The sequence below is a fragment of the Oreochromis niloticus genome, linkage group LG18 (assembly GCF_001858045.2).
Source record: "Oreochromis niloticus isolate F11D_XX linkage group LG18, O_niloticus_UMD_NMBU, whole genome shotgun sequence".
Classification (NCBI taxonomy): domain Eukaryota; kingdom Metazoa; phylum Chordata; class Actinopteri; order Cichliformes; family Cichlidae; genus Oreochromis; species Oreochromis niloticus.
In genome coordinates this window covers 27843343-27861782 of record NC_031982.2, presented here as the reverse complement: position 1 = coordinate 27861782, position 18440 = coordinate 27843343, and the positions used below count along the sequence as shown (strand labels likewise).

Below are 18440 nucleotides of genomic sequence, written 5' to 3'. Positions count from 1 at the left end.
GAATTGGATATGGAGCTTTCATAATGAAACTTTATGACTTTAGCTACATTTTAATACAAGTCTGGGCTCTCTTCTACCTCGTGTTTTCATTCAGCTCCCAGCTCCCATGGGTCAGCTGTGAGAACACCTGGAATACAGGTAAGGCAAAATTCAATCAGCAAAAAAGGCATGTTATTAGCAACAGTTTTAGATTTGTAAATATATATATGTAAGTCGCAAGTAATGACTGTAATCACTTTGTATATTTTTATCTATCATCTTCAGTGACATAAAGTCAATGACATGTCAACTTGATCCACTGCCTTCCAATCTTGTTAAACTTTCCTTCCCCTCTCGTGGCCCACTTATCACTAATATTGTACACTCCTTCCTTATCTCTGGTTCTGTTCCAGCACTTTTAAAAACTGAAATAATAACTCCAGTGCTGAAAAAAATGGTTCAGACCCAAACAATTTAAAAATTTACACTCTGCCTTTCCTTTCCAAAATTCTTGAACAGTTGCTTTATAGGTTCATAAACACCTTACTGGAAATAATTTAAATGAAGCGTTTCAATCTGGTTTATGTTCATTTCCAGTACAGAAACAGCTCTTGTGAAAGTTACAAATGATCTTTTACCCGTAGGTGATTCCAGACTCATCACCATTCTCATTCTCCTTGATCTTACTGCAGCTTTCAATACAATCTCCCATCATATCCTACTCTACAGATCAGCCTGTATTTGCATCAACAATATGGCATTTGCTTGGTTTCCCTGATACCTCTCCAGTTGTTCACAGTTTGTGCAACTGCATACACAGATCACAATCCAGTTAGTTAATTCAGTTTATCTCTGCCTTTCTGCAATAATTTCATTTAATTTCACTGTTATGCAGATGACACCCACCTCTGTTTCTATACCAAACCCACTGCCACTCTCCCACCCACATCTGTTTCTGAATGTTTGGTTGAAATTAATGGTAATAAAACTGAATGTTTTCTTATTGTTACAACATCTACTCTGTCTAAATCTAACAGTTTTTCATTATCTATCGATAATTCCCTTTGCATACCTTGCCTACAGGTTGAGAGTCTGGATTTCATCATCGATAGTACTATTTCCTTCACAGCACATAAACAATATCACCCAGTCGGCCTACCTTCATCTTCGCAATATTAACTGCTTTCATTTCTCACTTACTCACATAATACTGCCATACTTGTCAATGCTCTTGTCATATCTCGTCTTGATTACTGTAAATCTCTTCTCTATGGTTAGAATTCTAGAATTTTTTATGCTTTTGTTTTGGGGTTTTAGTTGTGTATTTTATTCCCATTTAGTTGTGTATGTCTTTTTAAATTGCTGTACTAATGTAAGGTGACCTTGAGGCTTTTGAAAGGTGCCTATAAATAAGATGTATTACTATTATTGTTGTTATAAGTTACTTATCTCACCCCAATCCAGCTAACTGTCTTGGTCTTTACTCATCTAATGGGACTGCAAATCTAACCAACGCCACCTCTGCTGCAGTCGAGTTCTGGGAGTGAGTCCAATGTACTTATAGTTTAAAGAGCTCTCATGAGTAAAATTTGCATTCTGATGCAATCGCTGCAAGTTTCTGTATACATCCAGTAATTGCTTTAATTTAACATAATAAATTATAAATTAATTAAAAACATGATTTTTGTTTTTCCTAATTTCCCCTCTCTGAGGCATCGGATGCTGGGCATGTCTGCAGGTATCGAGGAAATGGGCAGTGTGAGGTGGGAGCTGGCTCTTTGTTTACTGGCCAGCTGGGTGTTCTGTTACTTCAGCATTTGGAAAGGTGTCAGATCTTCTGGAAAGGTCATTGGAAGTATTTTGATAACTTTAAGCTTAACTCTTTATTTGCATCACAAAACTTTAAATAAACTTATTTTTTTTCTTTTCAGGTAGCCTATTTCACAGCCCCATTTCCCTATGTGATACTCCTAATACTGCTCATTAGAGGGCTGACTTTACCAGGAGCATGGGAAGGAATTTACTTCTACCTGTATCCAGATGTGAACCAGCTGGCTAACCTTGAGGTATATTGGTTACTTAATTTCATCTACACCATCCTGGTTAAGCATGCCAGCATGACAAACTTCCATAAGTATCATTAAATTAAAACTACTGATTTCTACTTATTATTTTTTTACTCTGCTATAGGACCTTTGATTGAGCTAACTAACATATAAACATTGTCATAAAAACCAATTTCAAGTAGAATACAGCCTTTTCTGATGCATACATCTGATACATATGTATTTTTCTGTTACAGGTCTGGATTGAAGCAGGCTCTCAAATATTCTTCTCCTACAGCCTGACAATGGGGACTCTAAATGTTCTGGGCAGCTACAATGATTACAACAATAACTGTTATAAGTAGGTAGAAGTTACATGAATTGTCACTTTTATTGGATTTAAAAATAGGTTTAACTATTATATATCCAATTGTATGAAAAAAATACAGACTTTATGATTGCTTTACTTTGTCCCCCAGAGACTGCTTTTGGCTGTGTCTGCTGAACAGTGGAACCAGTTTTGTTGCTGGGTTTGTCGTCTTCTCTGTACTGGGATTCATGGCAGAGAAACAGGGTGTAACTGTGGATGCTGTGGCTGAGTCAGGTATAACTTCTTGTATATAAAAAGATTCACAGTGAAGTACAAGGTTTTAGGCTCTTTCAGCTCTGTTGATGTATTTTGAAGCAAAAGAGTAGTGAAAGCAAGTATTAATTTGAACAAGGTTTTGTATTAATGTTTTATGGTGAGTATAGACTTCATTCTTGTTTAACTGTGATTCATAGGTCCAGGTCTGGCCTTCATTGCTTACCCTCAGGCTACAGCGATGATGCCTTTGCCACAGTTTTGGACCGTCTGCTTTTTCCTGATGCTCATTCTGCTCAGTGTCGACACACATGTACGAATGTTGTACTGACTGTTTATTAACTATCAACTGTTCAGTTGAATATAAACTTGAAAACAGTCACTCATAATCCTGTCTCTAGTTTGTGACAGTAGAGAGTGTCATCACCTCCATCAGTGACTTCTTTCCGACGTTGCTTCGTGCTCCGGTGAGGCATGAGATCTTTGTCCTTATCTTCTGTTCAGCCTTCTTTCTCGTACATCTGACCATGGTCACTGAGGTAAAAACAAATAAATAAATGCTTAAAATGCTGGTTGTTTTTCTAAACTTTGTTAATTATTAAAACAATTTCTCATTCTCCGCCAGGGAGGAATTTACATATTCCAGCTTATTGATTACTACGGTTGCACCAGAGCTTGTCAGGATTGTATGGCTGTTTGTCAGTGTGTGGCTATAGCCTGGATTTTTGGTGAGTATTTGACTACATATAGAAGACATTACCCTAATGAGCAGATGGTCAAACGCTAAGTGAGTAGCCAAGTAGAAAAATAGCCAAGAAACCCAAATGCAGCACATAATTTATTTGGTTTTCAGACAAAATGCGTAAAAGCCACACTGAGCAAAGTAGGATGCCATTTTTACCCAGTGTCTTTCTTACTGTTGAATTATAAATACTGAGCTTAACTGAGACATGTGGCTCCTGGAGAGGTTGTTCTAGGCTCTTTTGTGACCTCCCAGATGAGTCACCAGTGTCCTCTTGGGGTACTTTTGGTAGGCTGTCCACTCCTGGGAAGGTTCACCACTGTTTCAAGTTTTCTCCATTTCTAAAATTGGCTGCCCCCGTGATTCACTGGAGACCCAAAGCTTTTAAAATGGTGTTAACTGCTTTCCATAAATGGCGCAATTAAGAAAAAGGTTTTATACCATATCTATACATGAACCTTTGAACTTCCAACAGGTGCTGAACGTTTTTCCAACATTATTCAGGACATGGCAGGACAGAAACCATCTGCCTTCTTTAATCTGTGCTGGAGATACATCATTCCTCTGCTGACACTTGTGAGTCCAAAACATTTAAATTCACGCAACAGATTACTTTTAAATGTGTACCTTGAGTATGGCTTGTGAATTATGACATGCATCGTCAGTGTTCACCAGCTGGAATTCTGTTACTATAATTTAAAGTTGCATCTCCAGTTAATTTCATGCCTGTAATGATAACAGCTGGATAGATGGTGATACATTTTAACAAGTTGATCACAATTTATGTTTGTTACAGTTTCGAAATTTAACTGCATCAAAGTGAGATGGCAATTATTCACTAGTCTAATCCTCATTACTGATTTTAACGTTGCCTTCATCTCTTTCAGTAATTATTGTAATTACGGGATATAACCATGTAACAACTATGTATCTAAATTTTATTTTGTGATTCACCCAACCTTTCCAGTCTTCCTTCATCTTGTACCTCGTTGATTATCAACACCTCAAGATTAACAACTCATACGTTTACCCAGACTGGGCGTACACACTAGGATGGGCCATGACTCTGTCGTCTGTTCTCATGGTACCACTGTTCGCAGCTGTACAGATGTATTTAACACCAGGCACCTTCAGACAGGTCAGTGCTCAGTGAAGATACTCCTGCCATTTTGCCACACACTGTTAACACCGACCTTTTTCTTCTTCTTTTAGTAGAATCAATACATAGCATATAAAAGAATAAAGCCAGCCAGCTATGGTAATTCACCGATGTGACAGCGCTTTACACATCCAGTCATCCCCCTATTCACACACACACTCACACACTGGTGATGACAAGCTACATTGTAGCCACAGCCACCCTGGGGCGCACTGACAGAGGCGAGGCTGCCGAACACTGGCGCCACCGGGCCCTCTGACCACCACCAGTAGCCAACGGGTGAAGTGTCTTGCCCAAGGACACAACGACCGAGACTGTCCGAACTGGGGCTCGAACCGGCAACCTTCCGATTACAAAGCGAACTCCCAACTCTTGAGCCACGATCGCCCATAACACATAGAGAGAAAAAACCCAACAATCATATGACCCCCTATGAGCAAGCACTTTGGCGACAGTGGGAAGGAAAAACTCCCTTTTAACAGGAAGAAACCTCCAGCAGAACCAGGCTCAGGGAGGGGCGGCCATCTGCTGCAACCAGTTGGGGTGAGAGAAGGAAGACAGGATGAAAGACATGCTGTGGAAGAGAGCAAGAGACTCATGACTCACACCTTACATAATCAATCACATAAACCTAAAGCAGTCATGGCTGAATGGCTTAATATATAATTGCAGCCAAGTTTTCAATGTATTAACTAATCAGTCGTCCTTTTCTGTGTTCCAGCGTTTGCTCGTCCTTTGTCGTCCTGTTGAAGAGGCAGTGAAGCAGACAGAAAATGAGGCAATGAAACTAAGTGGTGACAACTGTAAAGCTGAAGCCCTCTGCGGGAACCGTGTCTCCAGTTCACTTAAAACTTAAGGTTAAAAACCTTTTCAGCTCTCATAACTTTGTAGTAATCAGCGATGATTTATTAATAAATTAACAATTAAATGAAAACAGACTTTAATGGTTGTTCATTTCGGACATTTCTCAAGTCGTGTGTGTATGTATGTATGTATGTATATATATATATATATATATATATATATATATATATATATATATATATATATATATATATACATACACACACACACACACACACACACACACACACACACACACACACATATATATATATATTTATATATATATATATATATATATGTTTGTTATTTTTATTTTAGTTAACTAAAATGTTGTTTTCACGTTTCACAGTTTCAGTTTAGTTGGCCAGTACACCAAGAAGGATTACTTACACGATACAAGAAACTGTGTCAACTTTAAAGGTTAGTCTTACGTGACTGAGCTAAAAATAGTAAATTGTCAATAAGAGCCAAATAGGGCTCACCCAGCAACTGTTCCCAAAAATCTTTAACCAGCCTCCACAGACAAAGTAAACTTATTTATTTTGATAATCAGGCATACAAATCATTAAAGTTCATGACTTCAGCTACAGTATAATCCAAGTCTGGGCTCTCGTCTACCTGCTGTTCTCATTCAGATCTCAGCTTTTCTGGGCCAGCTCTGAGAACATGTGAAACATGGATAAAATTAGATAATGGAGTTTAATTTGGGGAATAATACTGTTTCATATTAACTTCTTTCTAGGTACCTTCACCCGTTAACTTATAAAATTCTTCACAAATAACACTGTTTATTCCCCAAACCATCTGTCTGGGGCTCAGATTTGCCATTATTCCTCAGCAAATTAACAAAAACTACTGTAACACACAGAGATTCTAGGTCTGACCAACCATTGCAGCTGTGGGCAAAAGATGACAACCAATAAAATTCTAAAAGATAATTTATTAGTACAATGATCAAAAATATGAAGGGATAAAACACTCCAGTGTCCCACTTGCAAAAGGGATAAAACACACTGTCCAAGTAATCACTCTGGCCTCAGCAACCCAACCCTGCCTTTTGGCTTTGGCATATAGTAGGCTCTGTCCTGCACAGAGAGACAAACTATCACCCAATCTCCATTATACAATTCACAGAGCAGAAAACTATCCACCATAAACATATTTAAATCAAGTCATCTTAGATCTGGCCATCAGACATACCTGCACAGAGAGACAAAATATCACAGCAGTGTTTGCAGTGTGGGATATAAGAAGACTAGAGTATTCAAATACAGCTGCCCTCAATTAATCCAACCCCATCACAGCCACTGGCTTACAACATGACACACAAAATCGAGTCTAACCTAGACTTTTAGTCAAGACCGCCTAAACCTTTGTGGACTGGTGCCAGCTGAACTACCTCCAGATCAACGCCAGTAAAACCAAGGAGCTGGTGGTAGACTTCCGCAGGCACAAACATCCTCCACTGCAACCACTGAATATCCAAGGTATGGACATCGAGGCTGTGGACAGCTACAGGTACCTTGGTGTTCATCTGAACAACAAACTGGACTGGACTCATAACTCAGACGCCCTCTACAGGAAAGGGCAGAGCAGGCTGTACCTGCTTCGGAGACTCAGGTCGTTTGGAGTGGAGGGCCCACTCCTGAAGACCTTCTATGACTCTGTGGTGGCCTCAGCCATCTTTTATGGTGTGGTCTGCTGGGGGGCAGCATCTCTGCTGGGGACAGGAAGAGACTGAACAGGCTGATCCGAAGGGCCAGCTCTGTTCTAGGATGCCCTCTGGACCCAGTGGAGGTGGTGAGTGACAGGAGAATGGTGGCTAAGCTGTCATCCCTGTTGGACAACATCTCCCACCCCATGCATGAGACTGTGACAGCACTGAGCAGCTCCTTCAGTGGGAGACTGCGGCACCCACGGTGTGGGACGGAGAGATTTCGCAGGTCTTTCCTCCCCACTGCTGTCAGACTCTACAATAAAGACTTTTGCAGCTGATCAAACACACAAACCCACACATGTGCAATAAGACTGCTATATGTGCAATTCTTCTTCTGACGAAGTTGTGTTTTTGTATTTTCCTACTCAGTTGTATATAGTATTTGTATTTCTATTTTATTCTATTGTATATATTATTCTATTCTATTTTATTCTATTGTATATAGTATTTTATTTTATTTTATTGTATTTTATTGCATTCCAGTGTTTTCTAATTTCTGCTACATAACTTTGCACTTTTGCTGTAACAAAACAAATTTCCCACCTGTGGGACTAATAAAGGCCATCTTATCTCATCTTACCAAGACCAGAGGGTATCGAGACCAAGACTGAGACCGAGACAAAAAAGTCTTTAAGCTGCAGCCAGATGCTGCTTCGTTTACGGGTGTCAGGCATATTTATGTGTTTTTGTGATGCACTCACACAGCCCTCCTCACCGCTGTCTCATGTCTCACTCATTTACTGAGAGGACAGTAGCACGCTCCACTTGACTGTCGCGTCTCTCACCCTATATCCTTGCATGTGATTGGCCAAAATATGGAGGGATTGGAGCATAGCTGAGCCACTGTGTGAGAGCTGAGCAGCAAAAGGAAATTAAGTGAGGAGCCAGCTCTCGCTCAATGGGAGTCGACTCTTCTGATTCACTACAAAGCACTCTCTAAGCACGGCTCTTAGAGCTGATGCTTTTGCGCATGACATATTATCAAACGTTACGTTGTGTGTCATGGATACTGTTGACTCCAAATCTCCCGACCACTATGTCGATCTGAGACAGCAAGACCGAGACAGCGAGACCAGGGCAAGACCGAGGGATCCGAGACCAAGACAAGACCAAGACCAAAGTCAGTCGAGACCAAGACAAGACCAAGACCACGTAAAAGTGGTCTCCTTCTAACCCCTCGCTTTACCGAACTCACTGGCTCATTTTAGCTTAAGTTGTCTAAAAAAAAAAGCAATTTAGCTTCAAATTTGTTCCAACTCAGAGTCTAACTTATGACCTTATTATGGATTTTATTGAGCACATGACCAATTATTTTCTTCAAACTTTTTTGGAAATACATCATTCCTGTTCTGGCACTGTTGAGTCAAGTCAAGGAGCCTTTAGATCTTAAAAAATTGAAGCCAATCTAAAGTGCCCTGAATTCTTTCTAATGACCAATGAGGGTCATCTCCTCTGTGGAAAAAAGAAGTATGATTGTGTCAAACTCATTTTAGTTCAAAAAACCACAGACAGCCTAATTTATTCTCCAGTGAGTTGGATGAGTAGAACCCAACCATCCATCCATTTTCTTAACTATTTATCCATTTCAGGGTCACAGGGGGAGCCTTTACCAGTAAAACTATATGTAAAAAATAAATAAATAATGACAATATCAATAAGAAGAAGAAGAAAACAAAAATGTAAAGCTAACAGTTGAAAGGTGTCAAAACAAAGAAACCCATAGCATTTACTGAACATGCCTAACTCTAACGATATTTTTACCTTTTTTAACTTCTTTTCCATGCTTTTTCAATCCTGTGGTGTAATGCTGGCTTTGCATCACCACACCCGGAATATTTATGCAGTATATTAACAATACAATTATGTCACTTTGCAATGTTATCCAGCAGGACGAACAAGACCTTGGGCAGTTAAAAAGGGTTCTTATTTATGTTCTTATTTAGCACTTTTCTACTCTTCCCGAACTCTCAAAGCACTTTATGCAACTTGCAACACAGAAGCATCTTTTTCTATTCTGTTTCTACGTAAGTGCTTTCTATCTAACATTCATACACATTCACACTATGATGGATGCAGCTCTTGCCAAAGGATATTTGTCATGCAGACTGGAGCAGCCAGGGAACCACCAACCTGTTAATTAGTAGATGACCTGCTCTTCAGCCCCAAGTCTTCATGTTTCACACTCGTGTTATAGAAGACGTAATGAGCCTTGTCCTTATTTGATCTGCAGCTTCATTAAACATTTTCCTGCTGAAGCTTCAGTATTTGGCTGGTTTTCAGCAATAATTCATTCCAGTGCTGAATAACTGTGGGTAACACAACCTCTTCACCATTTCATCTTCCCTCCATCCTCTCTTTGTTGATTAGCAGCACCTCAAGATTAATGACTTGTACATTTACCCTGAGTGGGTGTAAGCACTATGATGGATCAGGACTTTGTGCTCGGTTTTCTTGGTGCCAATGTTGGTATTTGAACAGATGTGTTTAACAGCTGGTACCTTCAGACAGGTTAGTGTTATACGGATACTTTTCTGCTGTATCTTCAATTTGCACCTACTAGCACAGTGGTGGGCAATCTCAGTCCACGAGGGCTGGTGTCCCTGCAGGTTTTAGATCTCACCTTGGGTCAACACACCTGAATCACATGATTAGTTCGTTACCAGGCCTCTGGAGAACTTCAGGACATGTTGAGGAGCTAATTTAGCCATTTAAATCAGCTGTGTTGGTTCGAGGACACATCTAAAACCTGCAGGGACACCGGCCCTCGTGGACTGAGATTGCCCACCCCTGTACTAGCATCAGCTAGCACTCCTAAACCATCACAGATATCTGTTTTTATTTTATTTTATATCAAATGCTTCTTTATCTCTTATGAATCTGTTTCCTTTAAATATTCTGTCACTGGTCCTCACTTAAGCTGCCACCTTTTGATGTCGATCTTCATTTTTGTGATCATCAGATTTAATGGTAAACATAAAACAGTCCAATAGCTGACAATTTCTAACTAGTTCTAAGGACTCCAATATTTTCATTTAATATTAGTCAAGTCTAAGATGGCTTGTGATTTTTGTGGAATCTACTGAGATTATTTTCTTACTGCTGTTTCACTTTGGTCATTGTTTCAGTATTTTCTATATAACTTATGTGCACTGCTTGTGATCACAAAAGTGTAACACAGAGTCAGACAGACAAACTTCAGGGAAAACAATCTTTCTAGTCAGGAAGCATAAAACACTGCAGCACAAGGCAAAGTGGAGATAAATGAGTCAGGAAGTATTAAACATTTCCTTCTTTTTGAGGGCTGTCTTATTGCCTGCTGCCAGTTTCATTTGCACCAAAGACTGATTTTGTAACTGGACAGATTCATGTGTCTAATCTTTACTGACTGTGTGTTACACTGTGATGATGAAATGGCCTCTTTATTTATTTATTTTTGGAGGTAGGGTATTTATTTAAATCTTTTATCATTTTATCTCAGGGATCCATATATTTCCTTTTTCATTAAGACAATTTTTGTATTTTCACTGTCATTTTTATGCTTGGCTTTTCATTTTAATCATGTGTGTTTTTGTGTTTTGTACGGATTTTTGGGAATCCGTTGAGGAAAATGTTAATATATTTTTCTTACTGGAAACTAAAAGTGACTCAACATGCTGAATATTACATAAAATTCAAATGCAAAAACAAGACAGACCACTAATGGCATTGTTTTTTTTTCAAACTTTTTAATAATCTTTTTTTAAATAGAATAATCCAACCCATCTAGGTTATTTTCATTGAGTCTCTGAGCCAAGAAGACAGGGGAAGCTTGCTTGAGGAGATGACCAAGGATGTGCAGGTGTGTAGAAGTGCTTTTACATTCTCAAGGGATAGAGGAGGTGTGGCACAAGGCTGGACTAAAGAAACCAAAATTACTCTTTCATTTTTTACTCATGTTACAGCTATTCAGAATAATCAACCTTTCTGTTTTTCATTATTTATACTAACTCTTGTCACACTTGTTGCACCTTAATTAGAAAGTTTTATTAAATGTAGTGGTTATAATAGTTTAGGATCAGTTGTGTCAAATGTCTTATTTAACTGACATTGGTTTAAAATGAGCTTGAAAGGTGCTCATTTAAAAGCATCAGTAATTGGACAAAATTACTGAAGCACCCATTAGGAGAGGAGCTGAGGAGTAGAATCGAGGACATACAATGAGGGAAATAAAAAAAGGTCAGTAAACTAGATCTAAGGTTCTTAAAAATGATGACAAATAATTTACTCAATAACTTTCTAAAAATATTTTGGATACACATAGAAAATGTAGACAAATCGGGGAAAACCTGAAATAAAGATCAGTAAAGCAATATATTCTAGCTGCTAAAGAATCCCCCCCCCCATTGCTATGTGCCTATACCACTGTGGAAAAGTAATGAGCTGTCCTTCATTTCTTTTTATATTATTAGGAAAATGGAAAATAGGTGCAGTTATTGACTGAAACATGGGCAAGATGGAAATGTAATATATGAGACAAAAAACAGAGTTTGCACACTTGTAACCAGCTTGCAAGTCTGTAGTTCGTACGACCATCTTTATTCTGGAACGCTACTTTTCAATGTTTATAATTTCATCAGCTCATCAAGATTCCTCACACCACGGGCTGAAATGCAGCCCAAACCATGACAGAGCCTCCACCCTGTGTTATAGATGGCTGTAGACACTGTTGTACTGCTCTCCCGAGCCCCACTCACTAGAAACAAAAATCTCAAATTTGGAAGAATTACTCCGTAAGACCTGTAGCCACTGATTTTTAGTCCAGGTCTTGTGTAATTTGCCACACAAAGCCTTTTCTTCAGATTTCTGCAATAATGGCATCCTGACAGCCACCCTTTGAGACCATTTCTCATGAGGTTTTGGTAGTGCTAGCAGAAGATGATCAACTACAATTAAGAAAAAAACAAACCCAAACACAAACCGCTCCCTGGTTTGGCGATATCATACAATTAAAGGGAGGCATAATAATAAAAACTCAATTTGCTACTGCAGCAATAGGTGAAGTCTTTGACGTGAGGAAGAAAAAAAGATGGTATTGGTCCATTAAAATGTGGTGGTTTGGTTAATGCGTTCAGATTTTCAGGCTTGTGATGGTTTTACATTTCTGAAAGTGAAAACACACATTTAATTTTTTAATGTTTATTGAGTTGGACGTGTATTCATAAAATGGAGAAACTAAAATGTAATTTTTAATGTCCATGTATTGAAGTCCATTTGTCAAGTGTTCTGACTTGTTCCAGCTGATTTCAGATACGCTACAGTGTCATTACAGCAAGTCTACAGCAGTGCTTGTTTGTCCTTAGTGCTACTGAAAGCATCCATCACCATCTGTTACTTCTTCTGGAAAAATCCCATTATGGAAGCTTGTTTAGTTCCCTTATTTGAGTTTGCTGATGCTTTCTTTTGAGTTTTCTTCTCATCCTCTTTGCTACTTGATGATGGTTTTGCTTTAATGGGATCTCTTGAAGCTTGTTTGGAGGGTTTAAAATCATCTTCGGATTCAGAGTAAGATTCACTCACGTAGCCTTTTTCTGTCACTGTGGATGACAAACAAACTGGAGTTACAAATTCATACAAAACAACCAAACTAATCAATCGACTGTGAACAAGAGGACATCGCCAGATTCAGCCTAGATTGCTGCGTTTCTCTTGGTAAGACTGATGCAACAGCAGCAGCGAACATAATGCTGTTATAGTTTAAGGTGGAGCTGGAACCTCTCTACACACTAATGGCAAAGAGCAAAGACCCGGTGCTGTTAAAAAGAGTCCAGGTGGAGTGAAGGACAAAAAGTGATCCTTGCACTTGCTCTGATCTACCACAGCTCTATGTACGCAGAAATTAAACTAAACTATAATCTTAGTTTGCTACGATCTTTAAATTTCACAGCTTGCTGCAGGTTGACAACCCTCATCTCACTTAGTGTTGAACTGAAGCCTGCTGCATGCATTGATGAGTTAATGTAATGGATGGAGTGCACTCAAATAGATTTACCTAAAAGATTTAGTAACTTAGCTTGCAGATTTAGATTAATATTAAATATAATTAAATTATATTAAATATAATAGTTAGATTAGATTTTATTATAATAATAAAAGCCAGGCCTGTAAAAATATAAAAGGAGCTATTAAATCTCTCAGAGAAAAAACATTAAGTTGAGCACTGGCTAATGCATTTTTAGAAAGTACACATTTCTCACAGAATATTACTGCTCTTCCCTGGATGCATAGATTCCTCATAAACAAGTATAAACAAGTGAAGCGGCTGTGCGCCTGAGTATAAGTATATAAGGAACATCCTTTCTCCATAATAACAGACAGGACTAACAACAGCAGCAGAAATCTCCCAGACCTGAGCTTTTGTCTCATATCGATTACTTGTACAGACCCCGACCTCTTTATTTAAAAACAGTCACATATACTGTAGCACTATATATAAATACATTAAAAGTGTTTGATTATTATCTGCACTGGGTGGATTTTCACTGTTGTATGTTTTTCATACCCATGCATCCATCATCGTCCACAAAGGTATGAGACTTCATGACTCGTCTTCTCTTCCTTATTTTCATTTCAGAGCTGCTCGGCTGTAGAATAACAAGACGCATGCTCCGAGTTAAATACATAAAAAATACATTAAAAAATGAATAAAAGACTACCAAAGTTTCCAGTTATATCAAAAATAGAGTATCAAACACTTACATGAGAATGTCTATCAGGTTCAACCTCCTTTTTAGGACTTGGTGATGATGGTTCTCTTGTCACGACTGGCTGTGGAGAGTCTGGAATAACTGGAAGGGGGAAAACAGATTATCTAATCAATTTTGAAATGTCTTCTTTTATAAGTCCTTTTTCCAAAGACTGAAATAAAAGTTTTGTCCTCACAAGCCATTTGCAGTCCAATTAATTACAATGTTTGGAATTGCTTTTAATGTGCCTACAGCAGCAAAACTAATAAAAAAAAAAAATACATTTATATCTTTAATTCAATTATATCATTATTTGTTCACTTTTAAAATTAATAGGTTTTCAAAATAGAAAACAGCAGAATAAGAGAATAATATAAAAAAAAAGTGTAACCATCTTCATCACTGCTGTCTGGCTCTGGTTTCTTGATCCTCCTCCTCTTTTTCTTCTCCATCTTCTCCTCTTCACCGTCAGAATCTTCTAGCCGCTTAGTTTTGCTATTCAAAAAAAAAAAAAAAAAAAGGAATTAAAGAATTTTAATTAGATTAAAGCCAGAAATAAACACCCTTTATAACTTTTGAAATTACATTTCTAAGTAACAATTAGAGACAGGGAAGTGGGAGTTGAGGACTGAGGAAAGCGGATTGTTTTCATAAGAAGAAAACTATTTTCCTCACGTACTGAAAGGAATATTTAATCCAATTTGTGTCACATTTCCCACATGAATACCAGCACACACCTTCTGGAGTCTTTCTTTGTGTCTTTTTGTGGCTCCACTGGAGCAACGGTTTCTTGCTTTTCCTCTGGTTTTGACCTTTCATGCTGCTGCGCTGCTCTGGAAGATGACTGAGGTGCTTCCTCCTCCTTCACGGTTTTCTCCGGCTTCTCTGAAGTAGTGAAAAAGAACAATTATTCAGTAACCATATTCAAATCAAATAATTACTGTTCATCTTTCTGGGTTACTTTTGTATGTCGCAAAACTGCATGCACATCGATAAACGTGGAAACTTTATTTAAAATACAAACTCAATTATTCACAAAAAAACACTGAAAATATCAGATCATGGCAGCAAAAAAAGTTGGGACGTGGCATCCATGTTTTCCAAGTAAAACGTAACATTTTGATTTCTGACCAGAAAGGTTTTCCACTTTGCCTCAGACCATTTTAAATGAGCTTTGGCGGAGAAGATGGCAGGGTTTCTGGATCGTGTTCACAAGTGGCTTCTGCTTTAGAGCCTCTACATTCAAACCTTACACTCCATGCAAGACAAAACTGTTTTGCTGATTACAACCTGCAGCACTTTGGTACTTTTTAAAAAACTTGTTGGCTCACTTGCTGATTATTTTCCACCATGACGAGTAACGCATTCAATTATGATGCTTTTACTAGGTTTATGTGAAATAAGAACATGACAGGAACAACATTTATTTATATAATAATGTGATTTGTACAACTGCTCTGAAAGGCAGATCGTGTGTCAAATAAAGAGCAAAATACTACTACTACTACTACTACTACTACTACTACTACTACTACTACTACTAATACTAATACTAATAATAATAATAAAAACAAACTATGAGCAGAACAGTTTCAAGGTTAAAATAGAAACCTAAAACAAAATAACAGCAGTCTAAATGGAACATATGAATTTTAATCCCCCTTTTAATAAAGTACACCACACACACACACACACACACACACACACACAATTTTTTTAAATTATTACTCACTTGATGTTTGAGTCCCAAAGAAGTTTGCCACTGGATTGACTTTTGCGACCGGTTTGCTTTTGGGTGCTTCGATCTAAAATACAAAATACACACTTAGAAACAAATAGAGCAAAAACTCAAGTACCCTGGAGAGCAACTGACTGCAGCACAAGGACAAAGCCGTACATCATGTGCATCCTCTTTCTTTTCAGGCTTCATCTCTTTGCTGTTATCCTGACTCTTAGGAGCAGATTTGTTAGCAAACATTCCCATGATGCCTTTTGGAGGCTTGGCGGATGATTTTAAAACTGGGCTGGTGTCTCCATTCATGCCAGCCTTTTTGTTTTCAGGCTCAGGTGTAGGAGCTTGCTGAACTTCCCTCGCCTGCTGCAGCTCCACAGAAGACATGGGCACTGCGCTGGCACAGCGGATCGCGCTGTATCTGAAAACCAAAAGGAAATAACTATTAAATAATATTAATAACATTATACATTAATTATGCTTTCATTCTAATAGTGGCTAAACTAATTTTTACACAGATGGTGTAGAAATGCTGATTACTGGTCACTGCAAATCAAAAAACACCATGATTAGCATACCTGCTGCAGTTTTTAAGATTGTCTTTCACAGCGTCGTAGTCCACAGCGTAAAGTGGGCCGCTGTCTTTAAGCAACGCTTTCTGGACGCTGTAGACGTGCACGCTGACTACCAAGCTCATCTTGGCTTTGAAGTCTGCAGAAGAAAACAGCAAACTTGACACACTGCTGCTTCATTTACAATAACTATGTCATTAAATAAAACAAAATACAAAGAAAATCAAGACTCACTGACATAAAAGTGTACCATTTAGTGATGGTGATGATTATGAAATGAGGACATTACTTTCGAAATGAGAACCAAACAACGAGCCAACCTTGCTGTTACAGAGCAACACAACCGAATGATGTCATGTGAATTAATATTTACACACCTTCCAGCTGCTCCTCTCTCACAACAGACACCTTGTGACTCTGAAAAGCAAACACAGTGTAAAAATCATTAAATCTGCAGCTTTGTGCATGTAGAAAAAAAAAAAAAATCACAAAAATTGCTACAACAGGTCTCACCGTTTGACCGTTGTCCACAAATTTCCCTGACACAAGGTAGGTGGCATGCAGCTGAGCTGAACTCTCCTTCCTCTTGTGATCCAGGTAGTGGTAGAGCATTCTGAACACAAGACACAACTTACATGTATTTCCCACAACTTGAGCCTTTACCTGGGCCACTTAGGAACATCAGTGTTTATGGCATTTATGTATTTATCAGCCAATGACACAAAGTGTTAATGATCTTTTTTTAAAAGAAAACACACAGCACCTTTTTTTGCATGCACACATATGCCAAAACATGCAAACATGTGCATGTCTTCATCTCAGTAACACAACAAAAACGGTGTAACTCATTGCAGAAAAACTCAAGCGACATTCCACTGGACTATTACTGTCAAATGTAGTGCTTCTTTGGCGCTAAATACAGTAAACCCTAATTAATTTAAATTTGGGATTGTTGCTTGGACAAACAAGACATTTTGAAGATGGAAAAAAAAAGTATCATATATTATTTTATTAGTTCATGGCATGTCAAAGTAACCACTTACTGTTTTGCTGTGTTGACATGAACTCCAAGAGTGAGACTCAGCCATTTATAGGTTACCTGTTGTAGAGAATGCACACAGGACACTTGTATTTACACAGAGACTATATGACGGATAATAAATATTATCCAAATATTGTCATTTCTTTAAGGTACCGATTATTGTTGCTTTCCATTAAGCTACGTGAGCTGGGAAATATCTAATACTTATCAGATATAAACAAATATCGACTTTATGTCAGTGTTTGAAATGTCTTTACTACAGCAGTGTTTGTCACGCACTTGGCGGTTTCCAGCAGTAACTGAAATTGGTCAACTAAAAATAAGCTTTTCTTCAATTCAAGTGCCATTTACTACAGCATGGCAGAGCCGAATTAACACGGAGACCCCTGAACATCCCTAAAATTGATAAAAATGCCCCCGGATACACATAAATTGTCGTGAAAACCAGACAAAGTTAAAACGGCAGTTTTTTTGAGCGGAGTTCAGCAGCCAATCATGTCGAAGCCAGAGCTAATTCATGTTCTAGTTCAGCCAGAAAACGTCATCGCACAAAATGAAATACCGCGAATTAAGAAGGCACTTACTATTTTATTATGGTCATTGACGTATTCGTCAATATTATCCAAATAAAGCTCATCCATTTTGGTTTATTCTCCTTGAAAGCAGACGACTTGCTGTTCCAATTTAACTGCGCGGGAAAGCAGTTTATTTACTTCCTGTTGCATGTCACGTGTCCGCCCGTCCTTCCTGTGAAGCGAAAGGCTTTAGGCTGCCCTCTGCAGGCCAGACGGGGCTGTGACTCACTCCCTGGATCAAATGAATGATAGAAGTAAAAAAAAAAACAGGAGCTTCATTCATTTATTTTTACTATATTCCACACACATTATCATTATTAATACGTTTTTTTTTGTACCCCAAAACCAACACGGGACAGTTAAAAATCAGTGCAAACTGTCTGAGAACAGCAAAATCCACAATGTGAATGCAGTGGAGCTGAGTGGAGAGAGCATCAGTTCATTATAGGCACTATAATGCACCTATGTATGTGGAAAACAATAATGATGATGGGTCTCCAGGGGCCACTTTAAAGCTATCTCTTATTATAGTAGCCCAACAATGTGCTCCAGTTTTACCTTACCGTCTATGCGGGAGGCAAAGGAGCAGTGTGTAGAAAATAAAGCAAGCTTCTTACACCGCCATCATATCAAAGAGCAATAACTACAACAGCAGCATCCTCAGATTGTTCAGTAGAGAAGTCCATTCCTTCCTCATGGGGAGTCTGCATGATATTTCTAACTCAG

General features: G+C 38.4%; 2 protein-coding genes and 1 long non-coding RNA gene across 5 annotated transcripts in view; 1 reads left to right on the top strand and 2 right to left on the bottom strand.

The window, feature by feature from the left end:
* The window catches only part of LOC100701285 (sodium- and chloride-dependent GABA transporter 3), a 29531-nt gene extending 24094 nt beyond the window's left edge, over nt 1-5437 (top strand). For 2 of the 3 annotated variants that reach the window (XM_019348347.2, XM_025900542.1), the window contains exons 4-15: nt 1-138; nt 1444-1522; nt 1692-1824; nt 1911-2045; nt 2282-2385; nt 2504-2628; nt 2808-2920; nt 3009-3146; nt 3233-3335; nt 3825-3925; nt 4317-4487; nt 5230-5437. In XM_019348347.2, coding sequence (XP_019203892.1) covers nt 1-138; nt 1444-1522; nt 1692-1824; nt 1911-2045; nt 2282-2385; nt 2504-2628; nt 2808-2920; nt 3009-3146; nt 3233-3335; nt 3825-3925; nt 4317-4487; nt 5230-5364 — 1475 coding nt within the window. In that variant the 3' untranslated portion in view covers nt 5365-5437. The remainder of the gene's footprint in view (nt 139-1443; nt 1523-1691; nt 1825-1910; nt 2046-2281; nt 2386-2503; nt 2629-2807; nt 2921-3008; nt 3147-3232; nt 3336-3824; nt 3926-4316; nt 4488-5229) is intronic. The other variant, XR_003214983.1, reaches the window with a different exon arrangement.
* On the bottom strand, nt 30-9628 carry LOC106098397 (uncharacterized). Its single transcript, XR_001224610.3, has 3 exons — nt 9202-9628; nt 3035-3128; nt 30-127 (listed from the first exon to the last, which is right to left on the bottom strand). It is a non-coding gene; the product is annotated as an uncharacterized LOC106098397 (long non-coding RNA).
* A 2518-nt stretch (nt 9629-12146) lies between these two features.
* pold3 (polymerase (DNA-directed), delta 3, accessory subunit) lies at nt 12147-17881 on the bottom strand. Its single transcript, XM_003447452.5, has 12 exons — nt 17724-17881; nt 17141-17196; nt 16611-16710; nt 16475-16514; nt 16104-16236; nt 15691-15946; nt 15526-15598; nt 14531-14678; nt 14185-14288; nt 13807-13895; nt 13610-13691; nt 12147-12644 (listed from the first exon to the last, which is right to left on the bottom strand). The coding sequence occupies exons 1-12, from the start codon at nt 17778-17780 to the stop codon at nt 12439-12441; spliced, it is 1344 nt and encodes a 447-aa protein (XP_003447500.2). The 5' UTR covers nt 17781-17881; the 3' UTR covers nt 12147-12438.
* Between the last annotated feature and the right edge of the window lie 559 nt (nt 17882-18440).